General features: G+C 38.0%; 1 protein-coding gene across 3 annotated transcripts in view; it reads right to left on the reverse strand.

Moving 5' to 3' along the window:
* The window catches only part of STAG1 (STAG1 cohesin complex component), a 178,125-nt gene that overhangs the window by 21,460 nt on the left and 135,906 nt on the right, over nucleotides 1-20,759 (reverse strand). For all 3 annotated transcript variants that reach the window (XM_061354474.1, XM_061354475.1, XM_061354476.1), the window contains 9 exons: nucleotides 20,342-20,459; nucleotides 19,272-19,375; nucleotides 16,404-16,496; nucleotides 16,188-16,277; nucleotides 15,786-15,989; nucleotides 13,627-13,697; nucleotides 8,679-8,766; nucleotides 7,043-7,123; nucleotides 473-565 (listed from right to left, as the gene is read on the reverse strand). In XM_061354474.1, the coding sequence (XP_061210458.1) occupies nucleotides 473-565; nucleotides 7,043-7,123; nucleotides 8,679-8,766; nucleotides 13,627-13,697; nucleotides 15,786-15,989; nucleotides 16,188-16,277; nucleotides 16,404-16,496; nucleotides 19,272-19,375; nucleotides 20,342-20,459 (942 nt within the window). The remainder of the gene's footprint in view (nucleotides 1-472; nucleotides 566-7,042; nucleotides 7,124-8,678; nucleotides 8,767-13,626; nucleotides 13,698-15,785; nucleotides 15,990-16,187; nucleotides 16,278-16,403; nucleotides 16,497-19,271; nucleotides 19,376-20,341; nucleotides 20,460-20,759) is intronic.

Raw genomic sequence — 20,759 nt, forward strand, 5'->3', positions numbered from 1 at the left:
AATATTCACCCCTGCATTTAACTGAATTATTAGGATAACAAAATAATGAAATACCACTGAGACTTCAGGCATTTGCCTTTGGCAGGAAAGGAGTCACTCCAGACTCCCTATTTGTCGGTAACAGGTGTAATATATCCCAAAATATACAGAGGAAGATGCAGCCCATTTAAGGTCTCAGTCACCCTCTAAAAGTGCCTATTTCAAGCGATTAATAGTTGTCTAAAGAAACAGGCTTTTATTTTAGGTGATTTAGATGATTAAAGTTATGAGAGCTGAACATGAGCCTAAGCATTCAGTATATAAAAAATGAATTTGACATAAGCTGTGCTTTGAAGGTGCTTTTAACACAGCTCTTATTACGGACTGTGTGTGTTTTATTTAGACAGAAGTTTTAAGTTTGATATAGTGTCATCCTGAGTTACAATTTAATATTCACACTTCTCTAAAAGCACATGACACACATTTCCTTTACCTGTTCTTTGACTGGAGTGTTGACATTTGATAAACACTGTTGGCAGACAGCCAGAAAGGATTTCACAGTTTTCCTCAATACCAACAAGTCCTCCTAGAATAAACATTAAAAAGGGATAATACATGGACATTAATAAAAGGTTGGTAGGAACAAGAAAAATAAAAATACGGTCATAATTTCATACATTCAATCCTATAAACTGGCCAAACAAAAAAGGCCATGAGAAAGCATTCTTCTTATAAAGCAGAGTAAACCAAGCCACTAATTTTCAGAGGAATGATCCAAAGTTTCCCTGCAATAAATAACATTAGTTAAATTGTCTATTTTACCTTGAATCTAAATGTAACATTCAGAACAAAAGGGTTTAATACCTCAAGGTCAGCCTACCTGGTGGTTTATATAGAATCCTGTACTCAGATATAAGCAAAAGATGTAAAATACCAATGAATGTCTCAAGTTCAACAAACACATAATCCTAACTGTCCATAGACATGGGAAACATGAAGGCAAATCACAGAAATCTGATGAGTTACAGAGGAAGAAAGGAGGACTGCTGATCTGGAGAAAAAGGGATTTGTGGGTGGAAAAGATAAATGAATGACTGCTGTTGATCACCTTGATATAGAGACTACTGATGTGTATTTTAAATGCGGGTGCCAGAAGTGGCAGGCTCAACAGGAAAGCTGTGTACTTCAGTCTGGCAAATTAATGCTGTATCCTGATGAATTATTCGGGTTTTTATGGATAACAAAATAAACTAGTGAAAACAAATTAAAACAGAATACTTTCCTCCATGATACCTCTACCAGCTTTCAGCCAGAGGACAGTGTGCCCTGCAGAACAACATCCAACCTAAACCTAAAAAAAGCTAAAGAGGTTTATTTTACCTATTAAATGTTACTACATGTAACGTTTTCCTTGCTAGAAATTCCGTCTAATTATGTTGGCTGTTCAGTCCATGTGTCTTATTTCTAGTTTTAGCTTTTCTTATTGCTTCCTACTATAAGATCTTGTTACTCTTTGTTTACTGAAAAGCCTTTTTGTTGTCCATATGTTCTTCCTGTACTGGTTCACAACAGAAGGCAGGTCTGCAAGCATCCAAAAGCACCTCAAAGTGTTTCTAAATCTCTGACCCTCTTATAATGTTCAATGGAGTGTAATTTTCTGATACAGATACTGAAGGTCTATCAGCTACCTCACCTTCGTATTCCTAATAATTTTTAATCTGTTCAGCCTTCTTGTTCCCAGATATAAACCTTCCATTTGGCAGCATTACAATGCGTCTTTGGGTTTTTAGTTGTATTTTGTTTACCAGCTGATCTGTATAATCTGCATTTTAAATGCCTTCACTTTTCCTCCTTTGATGTTTGGTAAAAATTACCAGATTTTATCAGAGAATGGATGTCTCCTGGAATGCATCAGGAGCTATCCCATTGGGTGATGATTTCCAACCTACAGCTTTTTCTAATATATTAATCAGCTTTAAGCTACTGACTAGCAATTACATTAAATTCACATATTCACCTGAAATGCACTGTGGTGCCTAGTGTCTTACAGACACTGGTATTTCAACTTCTTTCTTTATCAGTAAAAACCGCAATCTTCTCAAGAACAGATTTATTTGTTCCTTCCAGTCTTATCTCCTGGCCACATTCATTCTGCCCTTGTACCAACTGTGTTTTCTGTCAGCCAGCCCAACATTTTACCTAGGACTGATGTCAGGCTTCTCAGTTCACTCTAACATAACCATCTGATTTATACTTTTCAACATTGGGATTACAATCACTTTAATAAGTACCTACTTTCTATCACAATTATCTTTCATTTAAATGTTAATGAATTCAACAGAGAAATGAAAACCTATGAAAAATCCTATATAAGGGTTAAAAAGTGAATGAGTACGGCTCCTATTTTTCTGTTGAAGAACGAATAACATGTAGGTACACATTATTTATTATCCTCTCTCCTGACAGCATGATGAAGATTCATTCTGAGAAGTTCCAGACAGCAGAAGAAAGCCCAACTGAACAGAGCAACTGAGCCATCTGGAACTCTTCTAAATTTGGAGAAATCCCCAGACTACTACAGAGTGGTATTTTTCAAAAGAGAAAATGGGAACTACAAAAAATAATTAGATTTTCAAGTCTTTTACCATTCTCAGGCACACAGCCAAGGTCCTGCCTGATCTGCTGGCTTCAGCAGAAAACTGCTATGAAAATCTTTTATGTCCTCTTGCTTGTTAAGAGCAAAACCATGGGGCTACACTGTGACCCAGGACAAAAATAGCCCTTTCCTGAACCGTACAGCATAGTATCTTCAAATTTAAGAACAAGAATGAACTCCTAACCCAAATTATCACTTTTCTATTGAAACACCTTTGACACATTAATATGCTGTTATCACTTCTTTAAAATATATGATAACAATTGTAATCTACAAATGATATTACACAGTGTAGGGGAATCTGCAAAGCTCCCTCTTGTTAACAGCCTGGATAAACAACAGTTGATATAATAAGAACGTAAGTGCAATAGTGCCTGTGACCAAAACACCCAAACCTACCTGTTCTGAGGGGGTGTTTGTCTAAAGACTGGTAATGCTAAGAGGAAAATTAACATGAATTTTCTTACAATTCCCAGATTAAACAGTAACCTGGATATTACAAGGAAGCTTTAGAGAAAAGGAGAAGTCACCTTGTAAAGAAGCATAAAAGCAGCATGAAAAGTGATCATGGAGAGGAACCTTGGGCTGGAACAGAGTAGCAGTTAAACCAAGTCAGACACCCCACCACTGCCTGGGCCTGGTGGCACATCCTCTCTACTAGAAGCCATAAGCAGCCTGCATCCATCTGCAGGACTGTCAGTTTTGGGTGTGACATGCAGGAACCCACACCTCAAACGCATGTATGTGACTGTGGACTGCTTTGTGAGTGTGGGTACACATGAAGCTGGAGGACCCACATGTCCAAAAGCAGCCACGTGTAAGCAGGGGACCTCACGCTCCTTGAAAGAAGGGCAATGGGCCTGTACCCCACATATCCTGTGAGGGCTGGGGTGTGTACATGTAACTCTTAAGCTGTGTGTGTCTTGGGGAGGGGATTAGCATAACTTGTGAACAGTTAAAGGAGTGTAGTTTGACATTTGTAGGCAGACATTAGCATTGTTCTATGATTATAAAAGTGTCCAGTATTCTGGTTTACCTGCGGTATAGCTGATACCTATGCTGAGGATCTGTTGCCCTGACTGCAGGTTAATTATATGTTGTTAATAAATCAATGAGTTGACTTCATCCTAATTTGATTTAAACCACAAACAGTTTTTCCCTGCCACCCATAAAAAGCCTAGAGACCAACACACCCAGCCAGAGTCCAAAACATTCTGCAATATAAAGTATCTCTAAAAAAGCAATAAATGTGCCCTGGGCTTGGGCATAATGCCCAGGACAGTTTCCAAACAAGCACAATCCTCTCAGCAGAGAGGCTGTATTTTTGGAGGAGCCATCTGAACACCAGGATAAAGAATAACCGAATTCCAAAACAATTCTGTTCCCAACTGTCTACCGCTGGTTGCTGTGTGTGACTTTGCTCTAGAACCAGCACACAACATTCTCAAGCAATGTTGAACTCTTCTCAGAACTCATTTTCAAAGAAATCTTACCAGAAGCACCCATCCTGCCTCAAACTCCTGGCAATAAAATGCCCACCTCATGGATGCAGAGCATATCTAATTGAGAAATGTAAAACTTGCAAATATATGCCCACTACAACCGAACTAAATACTTCCTCCCACAGAAACGGAACACCCTTGAATATTGTACTTAGCAACTGAATGGCTACATGGTAACTAACTAGACCAAACAGAGCAGCTACTATTTGGCAGCGTGAGCTCACACACATGACCCAGCTGGCAGCAGACATTTCTTACAAATCAACCCCTCCATCTCTGATCTCTCAGCTTGGGTGCATAAGATAAATCTAAAAAACCATCTTCTAAACACGAGCCTGCAAACAAAAATTCATAAATCTGAGGGGCACAGAAAAACAAGGCCTCAGGATGGGGTTTACGACATTATAAATTCCCCTCTCCCCAGTTAGCCTTTTCATATTTTTCTTCTCTTCCCCACTATCCAGCTCCTACTTCCCTCCTCCTGTGTTACCATCTTGCCTTCCCTTGCCCCCACCACTCTATAGGTAGCAATGCCCTTTTCCTTTTCTTTCACAGACAGTTTATGTGTATTTAAGCAGAATCCAAGCAACTGCTCTCAGCTTGTGTTTTTCTTTGTATTCTCCTGCTTTTATTTCAAACCTGAAAGGTTTGTGTGTCCAAAAGCTTCTCTAATTTTTACAGCTATATCCATTGGTTTACTAGAGATACCACTTCAGCCTACAAACCATCACCCCCTTCTGTCCTTAGAACCTTACAGCTACAGCCAAGTCACCAGAAAGCTGGATAGACCTACATATTAAAATACTGCATTAGAAATGTTCTTGTTAAAGCCTGACTATTTAAAAATTGCTCATGAAATTCCCTATTTTTCATTTTGAGATGCTTGTGTTAATGCTTCTGTCTTCCCATACATCGTACTTTAGATGTGATCCCCTTTAATGCCTACTAATTTATAGGCCAAATCATGACTTATACAACAACCATGGGCAAAATGATCTCCTAATGGATTAAATAACAGATATAGTGCAGATCAGATTTATTTTTACAATGAACAAACTATGATGGAGAGTCTGACAGAAAAAACTCTCACAGAACAAAATGCTACAACCACATCACATTGCAAATTTCTCTCTATCCCATTTCTGTGGCGAGCACAGCTGTGGTTGCTGCTGGTCAGGTATGAAGAGCCAAAGGGCATTAATACAGAATGCTCTTGAAATAAGCATGCAGAACACTCATTACTTTTATAAGGGGTGGGGTGAAACACCAACCGCTAAGTTAATAACAGCTCTCCAGGTTACAGTAATTGTGATTTTCATTCAGGATTCCAGAAGCAGAATTGATGTGTACTTCAAATGGTCATTCTTGATAGAGCTTTTCATAGTTCTTTCCATTCCTATGAACTATATTATGAATCATTATGACTATTATAAATCAGAATAGTATTAGAAATACATGAAAGATGAGGGCTATTCTGCATTCATCACATAAAACAATGCCTCATACAAATGTATCCTATTTGGAAAAAGTAGGCAAAGCTATACAATTGCACTAAGCTTGTTTGCTGGAATGGTCGCTGAAATAAAGGTCTTTTTCAGTTTAACTGGACCGCCATGGTAAGACTGCAAACAACAACCAGTATTTATACTTTGATATGAACATGCAAAGCTTCTGACCAGGTTCTATACAGAAAGATGCTGTATATATTAGCCACTAGCTGTAGTTTAGAGTGAATGTTTCTTTTGCTGTAGCCTAGAAACAAAGAGAACAATGAAGCTTTCTTCCAGCAATGCTGACAGCTATCACTCTGCACCACCTATGTTATATTGCAGCAATTTACTGCATTTAGTTCCAAAAAATGGAGAAATGCAGTGGAAAGAGATTAGAATCTTGCCAAATGTTTGGCCTCTTGGCATTTGCACCAAGAGTCCGTTGTTACTCAAGGGGGCCAGCAAATGGGGTATATTCAGTTTTCTCATTTATAAGGATTCAGGATATAATATTATATACCACGAGAACGCTAAAGAGAAACAAGCTAAAGAAGCTGAGAGGGGAAAATAAGAATGAAAGCCAAGAATAAAGAATACCAATTATTCTTTTTTTTTTCTAGTAGCTTTTTAAAATCTCAATATATGTCAGTATTCAAAACAACAAATTTACATTGTATTTTTATCATTTTATGTGCATAAAAAGCTTATTTTAGCAGTACTTTAGCATAGTATCTTTTTCTTTTTGATGCTGATGGGGAAATATGCTTACTACTTCAGCTTTCATATAATTTTCATTTGATGCATTACTTTTGAAAAAGCCCTAAAAAGACAGGATGTTGGCCCTGATAGATAAAAGATTGATAAAGGTCCTGGAAAAGGAAAGTGTAACAAATAAGTTACATGTAACGTTGTTTTTACTGCATTACACTTGCATGCACTCACTTTTTATTAGTAATAATCTGCTAGTGACTTTACATTTCTATTTAGCACCATAAAAGATGAAAGTAAAAGGTAAGCAAGATAAACACATAAATATTAAGCTACCTGTGCTGTACAGACCAACAATATTGCTTACAGCTATTAGGTAAGTATTATCAACAATAGCTATCCATCCATTCCTGCAAAATGCTGTACTCACAATAAAGTGCATTTATCTTCAGCAATACAAATGTAAGAATCAGCTAGTATAAAACCCTGATAAAGACAAGCTTTAGCTGTTTGTACAGCTTTTATAGACATATGCATGATGGTAAATATATCCTGAAATATTGAATAAGTCAAAACACCAACATTTTGTATGTTTCATGACATGAAATGACAGTACAGCAGGTGGAGTTACAGAGAATGAAGTCTAATGCCTTCTTAGGCAAGTTGTGTTTCTTCAGTAAAATCTGTGTGATCAAATGTCTACTTACTTTGGAAGGGGAGCCTTCAGTGATTTTCACCAGCTGCCAGAGGATAGAATAATGGGAACACTGCAGTGCCTGAACAACAATCTGTAACAGAGAGGATACAAAGAATTCCAGCACATTGGAAATACCAAGCATATCAGTAAAGTGTATGTAGAATTTATAATGCATTTTGGGGAGAAGAAATAAGAGCAGTTCTTAAATAGTACTTTTTGGCTTCAGTGATGTTTCTCCTTAATCAGTTTGGTGCAGTAAGAAATGAGCCTACTACAGGTGAAAAATGTACTGCCTAAATGCTGGGAAATGGAACAGAAAACTGTGCATTAGAGTACAGCAAGAGATGATGTCACAGCATGCTGGCAGTACAACCCAACATCTCCATCTCTCACATCAAAAGCATCTGTTTAAATACAAAACAGTCTGAAAATTTGTTCCACTGTTTAATCGACAGTTAGCCCAATTGCTAAGAAAAAAGGGAGAAAATACAAATTGTCTCCTGGAGAAGACCAGGCTTGTACTTATGGAACCCATAAAAATCTTTAAAATTTCAAATCTCTATTAGGCGCTAAAAATGTCAAAACCTTTTTGGCTTGAAGATGCTTCCAGCAGTCGGTGGTTCTGTGATGAATAAATCAAGTTTGTAACAGCTTTAATCACTTCACAAAGTACCTTTTTTTAAAGGTATCACTAAAGACTAAAAATCATTCCTTTTCAGTGAACTTCTTCGAGTGGACCGAGAGAAGAAACACTGAGGATAGTTCAGGTTTCAGAACGTTGTTCTTAACTTCTCACAGAAGTATCGGGGGAGCCATATCACTCTCAAACCCAGAAACTGAAGATGCCTGCTAGCTGCATGTACAGTTTTTATCTTCTGGCCCCTTCCCTCCAGGTAGCACAATTCCAACATTAAGCAGCAACCTCTGAGAGAGCAGAAGGTCCCAGAGCTTAAAGCCATGACTTTCATGTGGTGTGTGGTGACATGTCCTCCATATGGTCCTTTTTAGAAAATAACTTTATGGAATTTCATGAGGTTTTTTTTTTTTTTTTTCCCTAAATGAAGTTGATTTAGAGTTAACAACTGGCTTCTAATTAAAATCAAGTTCTAACTTAAAATGTGCTGCACCCTGCAGTCTAAACTGGAATCGTGGGAGAATCTGAAAGGACTCTTGTGCTCATCCATTAGAGATTAAGACCAAACGGGGAAGAAACAACGTCCAAGATGTGTCTACTCTGAGAACTCCACTGGAAAGGCTGGCCAGCATCCCTGCTAAATGTTCTTGTTTCCTGGTTTTCATAAACTTCCATTACCTTCACTGCACACCAATAACTTGTGATAATACTAATTACAGCCAAGGTTTACAAATGTTGTGTTTCAGTGTAAACATCACGATTTATGCATTACTTTTCACAGCAAGGAACATTAGTTATTCCTTACTTCACAGTTGAGAAAGGTGAGAAAGTAGCTCAAAAATCTCATATTCTAAGATTTTCACGTCCTCATCAGGGCCTCACTACAGCATAAACTCCATGGTTTTCTTAAATAACTGCAGTCTAGTGCATTAACCTTTTGAATTTCTCAATGAATAGACTCTCTAAAACTCTGAATCCCCAAATGATGGAGTGCAGATATTGCTCACTGTACCTGTTCTGGCATAGCTCCGTGTTCAATTCCAGTTCTTAGTAATCTGTAGCAGTTACTGAACAGATCCCATTTTGTGAGATCATGCGCGCTAGAATGAGAGGTAACAAAGAGAGATTAGTTGTGTTCCTCAAAACTCCACGACAGCAAGAATATAGTCTGACCTGGCAGCTCAGTGAGCTTTGGTTTGCAAAGCTGTGACAAACCAGCCTGCTGACAAAGCAGCTGCGCTATTAGTCACACCATGCTAAAAGCAGAAGTTAGGCTTCTGGATAATTGACGAAAAATGTTTTACTACATGGGAATTCTGTAGGAAGGAGATAAATTCTCTGCATATCATACATCTTTAAGGGTTACTTAAGTGTAGCTACAAATTCCTCCTGAGTGTTGCCTCTAAATCATCTTTCCTTTTCGGTTCTAAACACTAACAGAACCCCAGAAGGCACTTTCCTGGGCACTACAGCAGAAACTATGGCCAAAGTCTAGCAACATATACTGAATTAAAACTGGCTTTAAACAGAATTAAGTTACAGATTTTTCTGCTGTATCATCTGGAGAAAAATAATATACATTAACATTAGATGTTAAATATCCTGAAATATCTAAAGTAAGACAGCATGGCACGATGTACACAAGACAGATGGTTGCCACTCCCCAGTCATTGTTTCACATTTCAGTTGTACCAACTTGATTCACCACTGAGAGGAATACAAGTGAGATTAGCAACATACATTCAACAGCCTCAGAGACCTCAACAGCTTGTGATACAGCTTTTTTAAATACACAGCTGAGAAAGGCCATGAACTTGGCTGGAGGGTTGGAGCACCTCTCCTATGGACACAGGCTTGAAAGAGTTGGGGTTGTTGAGCATGGAGAAGGATCCAGGGAAACCTTAGAGCAGTTTCCAGTGTCTAAAGGGGCTATAAGAAACCTGGAGAGGGGCTTTTTACAAGGGCCTGTAGTGGCAAAACACAGGGGAATGGCTTTAAGGTGACAGAGGGGAGACTGAGATGAGACATCAGGCAGAATTTCTTTCCTGTGAGGGTGGTGAGGCCCAGAGAAGCTGTGGCTGCCCCATCCCTGGCAGTGTTCAAGGCCAGGTTGGACAGGGCTTGGAACAATCCGGTCTAGGAAGGTGTCCCTGACCATGGCAGAGGGTGGGAAACGGATGAGCTTTAAGGTCCCTTCCTACCCATTCTGTGATTTTATGATTCTATGAAATCCAGAAGAAATTACAAAACATCAGGTTGCCTGAAAGCCAAAAATTCTCTCTCCTAAAATTTTAAACTTTTTCCCGCAGTGGAATTAAACTGAGATAGTTTGAAACAGTTTACAGTATGTTGTAAAAGACCAAGGCACCTCAGAATAATCAGAATTGTGGTGATTATTTATGGTGATTTAACTACTCATCTGGAAGAAGGGATACTCAGTTTGGCAAGTGTAAATTAGGTAAAGCTGGCTCTTGCATCTGGCTCCTTTTCATCCCAGCACCTCGATCACCAAGAGACGCTCACTTTTCCCACCCCTTTGTGTCTTCCCTGCTTTGGAGCCGTTCCACTTTGTTTAAATAATTAACTACCCTGCTCAGCCAGAAAAAGTAATTCCCTAGTTCTGAAACAGAGTGAGGCTGAACTTGAGACTGGGAATACCCACATCCTGGTGAAAGCCTAGTATGAAATGCTTCCAGCCTGGAGCGTGTCAGCCCTGGAAAACCTCACTGCTTAAGTTTCACAGAAAACATTAATGGCCTTGTGCTGAGAGCAAGTGAAATATGTCTGATGGTTGTGTCATTAAGCCACGGTGTATCTTGACTTCTAGCTCAAATCCATGCATAGGACATTAGGAAAACTTAAAAGGAAACAAGAATGTAAAAATATTGCCTCTACCTTTGAATCTGGATGGTCTTCAAAGTATGAAAATAAAATGTTTCATAGATAAATTACAGGCTGTCAGAGAACTGCCTCTGACTCTCTGACTCGTGATATTAAGCACATAGTTTCTGCTTCAGCAAATCATAAGAACTGCTAGTAAGGCAGACTTGTACCTCCTTAATTACAGAGCTGTAATTAAAGCAGTAAAATCTCCTTGGTGTGCAGAAGAAGATATCAGCATAGATTATCCCACAGGGAATAGGAAAGGAAAAACTGTCTCATTTCCATCTTTTCATATTAGAGTCCCCCATGTCAGGAACCCTTCACGGGGGGCATGCCCCACTGACCTGGCAGTTGGGGGGCATCTGAGCTCTGTGCTCTGAGCCTGGCCTTACAGCTGATCTCAGGAATAGCTTTTCAGCTTCCAAACCAGAAAAATTTTAACTACATACATATTGCATAGGAGTTTTCCAAATACACTTCCTTAACAAAGAGCCTCATTAAATTTAGGCACATTCTGGCACATCTTTGTCTCTTCTGAAGTACTCAGCAATCAAAACAACTGCTATAAAGGTACCTTGGACACAACATAGTTCTCCACAGAGGTTTAGATTGGCACAAATGCTCCAGAATGAAAAAACCACACAACACAGAATTTTCCCTTTGTCCCTCCATGTCAGAGAGTGTTCATGGATTACAGAAAACATTTCATCCAAGGTTTCTTTTCATCCCTACAGACAGCACTGTCTGCTGGGCATGTTTCTGCCAGGAAGTAGTTAGATGAAGTAAAGGTACCAGTTCCACAATGTTTCTGAAAATGTGGCAAGAAGCAGCTTAGAAAACTTTCTTTTCACAGAGGTGATCTCTCCACCCAAAAAACTGCTTCTCTTTTTGAAGATGTACAATGTGAAAGAAGCTGTACCTCAGACTTTGAACAGCTGTGCTAGATGCAGTCTAATTTCTCTACTGAGGTTTCATTTATCATCATTTCTACTACTACTGGATATAACAAACTTCTGAGTAAATCAGTCTGAAGGATGAACTGGCTAACTACTAGGAAAAAAGCTTAAGCAAACGGTTTTTATAACAGGTACAAAAGATCTGGTCTGACCATGAATTTACCTATCTGGGCAGCGTTCTGACTGATGATGCTTATACTGACTCTTGAGAGTTACTATAGCCACCTGCAGGCTTATGAAGCCAGTGTGGAGGCAGGAAGGAATCAAATTCAAAATCGTATTTGAGGACTACTGGACAATAATACCAACAACCCTGATTTCTAAATGTGAAACATTTCCTATACAAGACAGCATCAAAGGGCACATCCACACTAATGGAGGTGATGCTTGAGATCCACACATCTTGCACTGTATTAACTGAAGTAATTACATAAGAAATGCTGACATTTTGCCATATACAAACTCCTACAGCACTGGTGTGCAATGCGTGAAAGCTCAGCTGGAGTCAGTACAGAAAAATTGCCTCCACATAGTTAAGGATAGAAAAATCTCTACAAATATCAGTGAGACCCTGGCAAAAAAAAGAAGCCCAAGTACCCAGGTGTTCTATTTAGAAGACCTCAAGAAAATTTGTTCTTGCATTCTGATAACTTGGAAGAAAGCACTGTAATGATGAATTTCATTTGTACTGCAATACTGATATCCTTGTTTTATGAAAAGACATGAATTAAAAAGTGTGCTGTGAGCCCTCTTGGAAAAAAGATTAGTTTAGGCTTGGGCAATCTCAGTAGGGGAGCTTTTTGGTCTGGAAAGCTTTCCTAATAATCCCCTGTATTTTCACCTTGCTGGGTTGCTTCTTTCTAAGACATGAACAAGCAGCAACTACCGAGCAAACATAGCGCAGATAAGGTACAGAGGAGTTTCTCTCACTGGAAGAAGAGATGGATTTGTTTCTTTTCAAAGCCTCAGCAACAACTTTATCAGTGCACATTTATAAGATTGGAAAGGCATTAGTTGTCAGCCTGCAATTTCAGCTTCTTCCATTCATTTAATTTCTTTTGGCTCCCAACTGGTGACAGACAATGACAATATCAGACAACAGCCACTGTTTTTGAGATGAGAAAGCTCAATGCAAGATTTGAATTGAAGATCCTAATCTCATAGTTAAACGTTCAGCAAAAATTGCATTGGATGGTATGATTGTTTCACAAAGAAATCACGCAGGACATTACATTCAGTAGAGAAATGAAAAGATTTCATTACTTCATTATATACAAGCAGATATTAATTAGAAATTCCCATTGAACTATAACCACAAATAACAAATCAGCTGTGAAATAATACAGAGCTGCTCTTCAGCTTTCATTCTTTTCTCTTGGCTGTTTTTTGAAGGTGAAGGTCGATGTCCCCAACCCCTATTTGTGTGTTATTCTGCAAGGCTTTCTTTACAGTCTGAATTAACTCCCCAGAGATTTGGAGCCCAAAAGGAAAAAAATATATATGGGAGACTCAGAAAAGCTTTAAGATTTGTGCTTCTTTTTTGGATGTGAACTATAGCTTTCCCCAGTCCTCTCAGGAAAGGCAGAAGTGGCTCCAGTGTGTTACCAGGGAGACCGAAAATCTAATTTGCACATGTGTCAGTCTGCTGCTCTACAGAAGTTAGTAATGACTTAATGATCTCTGTGGGACTCCTGTTGAATGGAAACAAACAGGAGATATTTCAGAGCCATTCTGTACAATGATAAAAGGCAGAATTCAGGAAAAGCGAAGACTAAGTACAGAAAGAAAAGAGAAACAGAATCAGTAAAAATAATTCGTGTAAGAGAGGTGGCAGTAGCAAGGTCCTCTCACTTATTGTGATAAGGAAGCATCCCTTGTGTACTGACTGTCTGCCATGCAGGGGAATAGGACTTTCAGTAAGATACTCATGGGTGTAAAAATATTTAGTGGAAGGGATAGCATCTCATTTGCAAATCAAATCTGTAAAAGTAATGGCACAAATGCCCCTAATCATACAGCAATCTCTGTGTCATATTTCAGGCCATATATTTTCTCATTTCTCAGCACTAAACATCAACTGACACTCACTGATAAAATTTTTGAGGGAAAAAAATCACCTACTTGTGAAAAGAGGTTAACCTCTTTAATGTGGAGAGCACGTTGTATATATCATCATCATCAGCTTCTTCCCCCTGAAAATGAAAGGAAATCCATTAAAGTTCAGCAATCCAGCAGAGAACATTACTGCACAGGGGGAGCAGATTTCTTTGAGGGTTTATGCTGCCGTTCAACTGTCTCCAAATTTTCCAATGACTTTTATCTAGATTCTATAACAATATTTAAACAACCACTGTATAGCACTAGGAAATAAGTGAGACCATCTGACAATATTCAACAGTACACTGTGTTAATACTCAAATCAGTATTCTCCAGCAGTAGAAATCATCCCCAAGAATAAAACCTGAGTTCTACCTTATTTTACAAAAATGACTGAATCATCAGCTTTAACCATCAGCTGACGAAAGTGCTACAAGAATAAAGCCAAACACTCGTGACTCTCCACACCTGAAACCTGCAGGTATCAACAGCAAGATTTTTAATATTGTCAGTGGAAAAATGTCTTTTCATATCCTTCATTGCTGTTCACTGTGTTACAGCCCGTAATGTATGCCAATCCCATCATGTGCACAGATTCATATACATTCAGAGCTGGATGGAAGGTTGGTGTTTTTTAATTCAGATTTTAGAAATCTGAGGTAACAACAGTCCAAGAATAAATACTGCACAATTCAATCAAAACTTTCCATTTTTTTTTCTTTCTGGCATTTAAAAATACTATTACCCTAATATTTTATGCAAACTGAATAGCAAATCCACTTAGTGAAAAAAGTTACTTTCAAAAGAGAGTTCTTAAACCTGTCAGTGGGTGCCAGTGGAAAGAGCAAAGGCTGTTACTTATGGTGTCAGTTACTGGGCATCTGGTGTGGAGAACTAGGCTGGTTCTGAAGCTGGCAGTCCCACTCCATCCCTTTTTGCTACCAAACTCAGCAACAGATTCCTGATGTTTTTTGCCTTGCAGTTTTTGGTCCTGTTGGCCAGGAGCAAGGAACTTCAGCTATCCAAGTCTATCATCCATCTACTGAAACAGATGGCTAAGACACGTAATGTGGCATTAGCTGAAAGAATTCTCTTGGTACACACAGCTGGGCAGAGACGTAGCACAAATTCTGTAATGTCTTTCCACGTTCTGCTAAAGAAATTACTAAGAAAGTGTATATAAAATGGCAAACAGATAGACAGCAAAGTAAATGTATCCTATCAAAGAATGTACAGAGACTCCACTTGTTCCTCTGGGTTGTGGAGTGCTTGCTTCCTGCATGCACTGTCTTTTTTACTCATGTATACTCCTACAGCAACAGAAAAATCTGTATTTACTCTGCAATGTGACAAGGCATTTATACAGTATACATCTATGTGACATATTAAAGACAGAAAAAAAGCTTATTTTCCTTAATGTGCAATTCTGAAATTAAGACTGTAGATTAACTTTCTATAAATTTACATAAAAAAATTAAATGTATCTGTCATGGTGCAATGCACGACTAGAAGATTATCTACGCAACCCATAAGTTGTGCTTAAAAAACGTAAGAATTACAGCAAATTAAGTAATGTTACACAAAGTTAAATCGATGTAAAGCAAGAAAAGATGAGCAAGTTTTCTACTGTTATTTAATGTAGTCTGTCTTATGCATTTTGAAGTATACATTCTTGCAAGTAATTCCCAGGTACCTCCAGGTTTCAGATTTCTATCTTTATTTCATTCTTTCTATAGCTCTTGCAATATGCCATTATAAATATTTTACTAAATCCTCCCTTCCATTCAAGACATAATCCAGTCTTCATTCTGCTGCCTGCATATCCATTTGGGACAACTGGAATCATCACAAGCATTAATGTAAATGCACTTTTCTCTGCATTTTACATCAGCTTTCACACATTCATCCAGTTAATTTCTTAAGTAGACTGTTCAAATACTAAACTAAATTTTCAGAAGCAGGACTGCTCCATGGTCTTTGTTGTACAGCATCAATGTTTTGAATGCTTAATGGCTAGTCCAAGGGTTTTTCTACACAGTTATATGGCTCCAAATAGTTATGAAATAGCTACTGCTGCATTACATCTTCAGATGGGTAATTTAATGACTTGGTAAGAATTTTTTCTGCAGTTCATTATACTGTATTTTAGAGAGTCTAACTAAATTAATTTTAAGAAAACAAACCTCCTGCAGCAGGTCTTCTACAGAATGGTTGAATCGATCCACAAATTCATCAATAAGTTGGCTGTGGGCTATGTCAACTCTGTTCTGGATTGTATATTCTTCACTACAGAGTATGCTGTAGGTTTTGCTGCAGGCTTCAAGAACATCTGATTCCACGTGCTTTTCCACAACAAACTTAATCTGTTTCAATAAGGCATCCAGATGCTGTGGATGAGAAAAGAAGTTCAGCTTTCACCTCACCTGAACAATGAACTCAAAGAAAAAAGTCATTCAAAGAATACACCAAATCAAGGTTAGATTACTAATATGCAAGATGCAGGCACACTGCTGTAGGACTAGAATAGCAATCAGATACTTGAAAGCAACCTTTGCTTGAAAGACTTCTTGCTCAATGTACTGTACCTTTTCCATTCTGCCCGTGCTATAGATTTCCAGATCAAAATACTGAGGGATTTGCAGGAGATTTGCAACCTTCTCGGCATCAGCAGAATACTAGAACATTGTTGAAATAAAACAAAAAAATAAGTGAAGTAAAAATAAATACCTACACTACAGAATGAAAAAAAATAAAGATAACTGCAAATACCAGCAAGAGATTTCTTTTTTTGAAAAATGTACCTTTGATAGCAACATAGGAAGTGCAATAATGAAATGTTCAGTCAATTTATTTCTGTCATCTATCTGAGTTTTCCTTTCTTTTGCTGTCAAGACCTGCAAGCAACCAAAAATAAGTAAAATAAATACAATTGCTGCATATGGCTTTCATTATTTTTTTCTAACGCTTGCATTACAAACAAAAATCCATGCAAGTGTATTTTTAATAAATGAAAAGAGGAGGGAATAAGACACTCAAACACATTTGGACTGAAGAGTGATTAAATGGGAGGACCATGTGTCCTAAGAAGCCATGATTGAAAAGGAAAATATAATATTATCCAGCATGATATTGTCTCAACACATCATCATTTATGAAGATTTAAATTCAAATATAACCAAAGGCAGTGGAAGTTTTGCTATTGCTTCCAAGTGAATTGAGCTCTGGCTTTCACACATTAAATAAAGTGTTAATGTAAGACCTCAGGGCGAACTGACGTATAATTAAGAAAACCAAAAGCAAAACCACACTGTAACAGTGATTTTCACTAGTAGATTCATGACCTCATCTCTAAACTGGAACATAATTCTCAGCGAGAACATACATCCAAATTCACAGAATTCATTTACAAATTTCAGTGACAGATATTCTGAAGTTACTAATGCTGTCATAGCAAAACCACCTTGAAACAGTGAACAGAGAGACAATAATCAAAACGGCATGCTTCATAGAAGCTTAGATCTGGCTTTGTGGCTTCAGAAAGGAGAAAATACTTCTAAAAACAAAGAATGATAAAAATACTCAAGTTAGCTGATGATTTGTGTATAGCAAAGCTGCCAGACTGCACAATAAGGGATACAAGCTGAAGTCAGAGAAGAAACTATTTCACAAGAAGGTGAGTGCACAATTAGAAATCTGCTCCCATTTCAACTTGGAGAATATGCTAGCAAGAGATGAGAACATGACAAACCTCTACTGACAAGTCAGAGATCCCTGCAGTTACCATCCCACAACTCATGATCTAACTGAAAAGAAGCAAAAGCTAAATGTCATACCTACATCTCTCTGTAAGTGAGGAGGAACAGCTGGAAACAAAACATGTGCTTGGATGACAGGCAGCCTATTTTGTCAGCAGAAATTCAAAATAACCATGGAAGTGAGGTTTGTAACCAGGTTAAGACATCACTTACATAGTACATGGCACACAGCTGGATACATACAGCAGCAGTTGTAATCCCTGTACCAACCTGCAGTGCACCACCATGGTGTCAGCAAAAGCTGCTTGTTCACCAGAAGGCAATGCAAATGTGGCTAGGACAACCAACCACTCATATTCTGGTGACCTAATATTTGTATTCAGTGGTGCAATGAATTAATCTCAAGGCTCTTTTGATCATACTGCAGAAGGTGAAACTACTGAAATGTTTTCTTTAGCTTTAAAGAAAACAATACAGATATTGGAACACTAAGACTAAGCAATTTGTTCAACTTAAGTGAACCGAACTGTAGATCTTTTGACATAAAAAAATACCTGGAAAGCTGATAGTGACACTATTTGGTGCTCCAAACAGAAGAATATAAACATGACATTCCTGTTAAATTTAAAGGTTGCTTTGCCTGCTAGAACAGTCTGCAGCTACAGAAATGTTTTAATAAATTAGGAATTTATTAAAATATGCTATGTAAATTTAGGTACATCAAGCATGTTTAAATTGGTGCTTTCTTGGAGCTTTTCCTGGGATGCTGTTTCTGGACATGAGGTTAATCTGCTTATTAACTGCTAGCTTATAACAATTCATAAGGTAAGTAACTGCATTTAGTTTAGCAATGAAGAATGCCAAGTCTATCTCCAGATTTCACCATTAAGTCTGCCTTTCTAATAAAGTAGTTATGATTATTTGGAACAGAACCTAACACAAGTACCAAATGTTTACATGTTTGGTTTTTTTTATTCATTTTAGTCTAACCTAAATAAAAGGGGAACTATAAAAAAACAGGGAAGTACGTTTGGGAAGCTAGGACTCTTTTGGAACATGGATGCTGTATTTATGGAGAATACAGATGAAAGCCTATTGATCATCCTGACCTTGTGAATTACACTGAAACGCTTAGAAGTCCATGCCCAGCCTTGGGAATGAACTTTTACTGATCCCCAGTCACTATAAAATAAATGAAAGAGGCAGCTAGATTGCAATATGGACAGAATGTCACATTCTTAAATGTTTAGGGCACTAAGCAGAAAAGACAAAGAGAGCAAACACATAAAACCACAGATGCATTCAGGCTGGTCCCAGTCCCCGTCATCCTACTCAAAGTAGACTCAGTTCAGGGATCAGACCAGGGCGCCCAGGGCTTTGTCCAGTCAGGTCTCGAAAGCTGCTAAGGACAGAAACTGCACAAACTCTCAGCTTCTGTTTCACTCCTTAACTACTCTCATGATGAAGATACTGTTAGCTTTTTCTGCAAATCCTACATCCATATTAGCAGCACATTCCCTTTTATGGAAGAAAAAGGTAATCTTATTCTATTCCTAAACTATGTACTTTCAATTCTAATCTAGATTTAACATTAAGGGCTGTAGATGCAGGTACATTTCAAGTGTAAGACAGGGGTATGCTAAAAAGACCATCTGAAAAAAAATAAAGATTTTCATGCTGTAACGTTTTTACTACTTGGCAATACAAGACACCAAATCAAACAGAGAAACAGAAACCTAAACATGTCCAGAAACAGAATTTCTACTACTTTTCTTGAAGTATGTTCACATGAAACAGGAAATGCCAATTATAAAAATCTAATTTAAAAGTGTCAAATTGTGGTATGCAAACAAATATTTTATGTCACTGTAGTAATACACACAGGTCTGAGCTACCTACTGCAGTACCACTTACTCTCTTGCCAGTGCCTCTGCCTACTGGAGGATGTGCTTCAGCAGCTTGTCTGATTGTACACACCATCAACTCAATAAGAGCACTCTCCTGCCGGTCAGACATTGCTATAGAGGGAAAAGAACAAGTCACATCAGTTCTGAATATGTGTGCAAGACATCTTAAAGAAGACAAATCTGTGAATACAGTTGCGAAACACAGTGAATAGAGACAACATTTTGCCCCATTTCTAAAATCAAGCCTTTCTTGCTTCCTCTTTGAATTACCACTCACATCATCTCAAAATGGGTACAGCAGAATTGAAAGAAGTTCAGAGAAATGTAATCTAGAAAAAGGACAAATGAAGGGGAATATAACAAAGATCTAGAAAATAAAGAGCATCATGGAGGATAGACAGCAACTGACTATTCACCATCCCCTTCCTTTTGTTCTTTGGGAAGTTCTTCTGGTCACATCTACAGGATCAAACCCCACCAGGCTATGCACAAGCAAAGAACTGAAGTGCCTAATTTCCTACCTGTGAAGGTCTCTGAACTAGGACAATCCTGAAGGATTCTGAAGGCTCTTGAGTGACACTCCTTACCATTAAGGACTCACTGCCAACAACCTCCCTGGCTACCTTGTGCACACAGATCTATTATTAGTGAAAAGAGATTCAAAACTAATGGTGAAAGAACCCCCTTACTTTTTTTAATTCTTGAGAATTCATTAGGTTTTAACATTGTCTGGAAAATAATTAACAACACTGAAGTGCTTGTCTGTTCAAAACTCTATTAGCTATTTAATTTATTGAAAAGCTCATTTATACACTTGTTATTTAAACATTCAGAGAAGAAGTAATCCTAGCTTTTAATATCAGCAAACTACAGCATAGCATGCATCACAAGATGAAAAATAAGAGTACAAAAATGTTGCTTTTGAAACAAAGTGTATTAAAAATAGATTAAATGAAAATCCTCTTTAAATAGGCTTTCTAAACAAACCACAACATAAATACCTCTATCACCCAGGAAGAAACATCTTTTTAAGGGCTAACTAACAATATCAGTGAAGTATAGTGCCTAAACAAATACCTTCTTCTCCTTGGACTGGTTCTTCCAAGAGCAATTCGGTCATACATTCCCAGTCCTTCAACAGCTCTTGAGAACTCTCCCACAAACTGTCCACCAAATAGGCTGCATGTTCATGCAACTAGAAAATCCAAAGCAACCATTAATACAGCGTTCTGGTACAGGCAGCATTTCTTTAACTTTCACCATCATTTGGCCATGGAGAACATCCTGGGCATGTACTCGTGTTAGTTGGGAAGAAAATTCAGTTTAAATGCAAAAAATGTTTTTATGTGAATTTATGTGTTGTAAAGTGAGAAAAATATCCATAGGCTTCTAGTGGTCTATAAACTGCTCTTTAACCTCTATCAAAAAATAATAAGCACAACATGCAGTTCTGATTTGCCTGCCAGACACAGAACTGATTCCTTAACTGGAAAAC

Source organism: Neopsephotus bourkii, unplaced genomic scaffold, assembly GCF_033783945.1.
Source record: "Neopsephotus bourkii isolate Nb327-2 ecotype Australia unplaced genomic scaffold, CSIRO-AGI_Nbou_v1 NB_739, whole genome shotgun sequence".
Lineage (NCBI taxonomy): Eukaryota > Metazoa > Chordata > Aves > Psittaciformes > Psittacidae > Neopsephotus > Neopsephotus bourkii.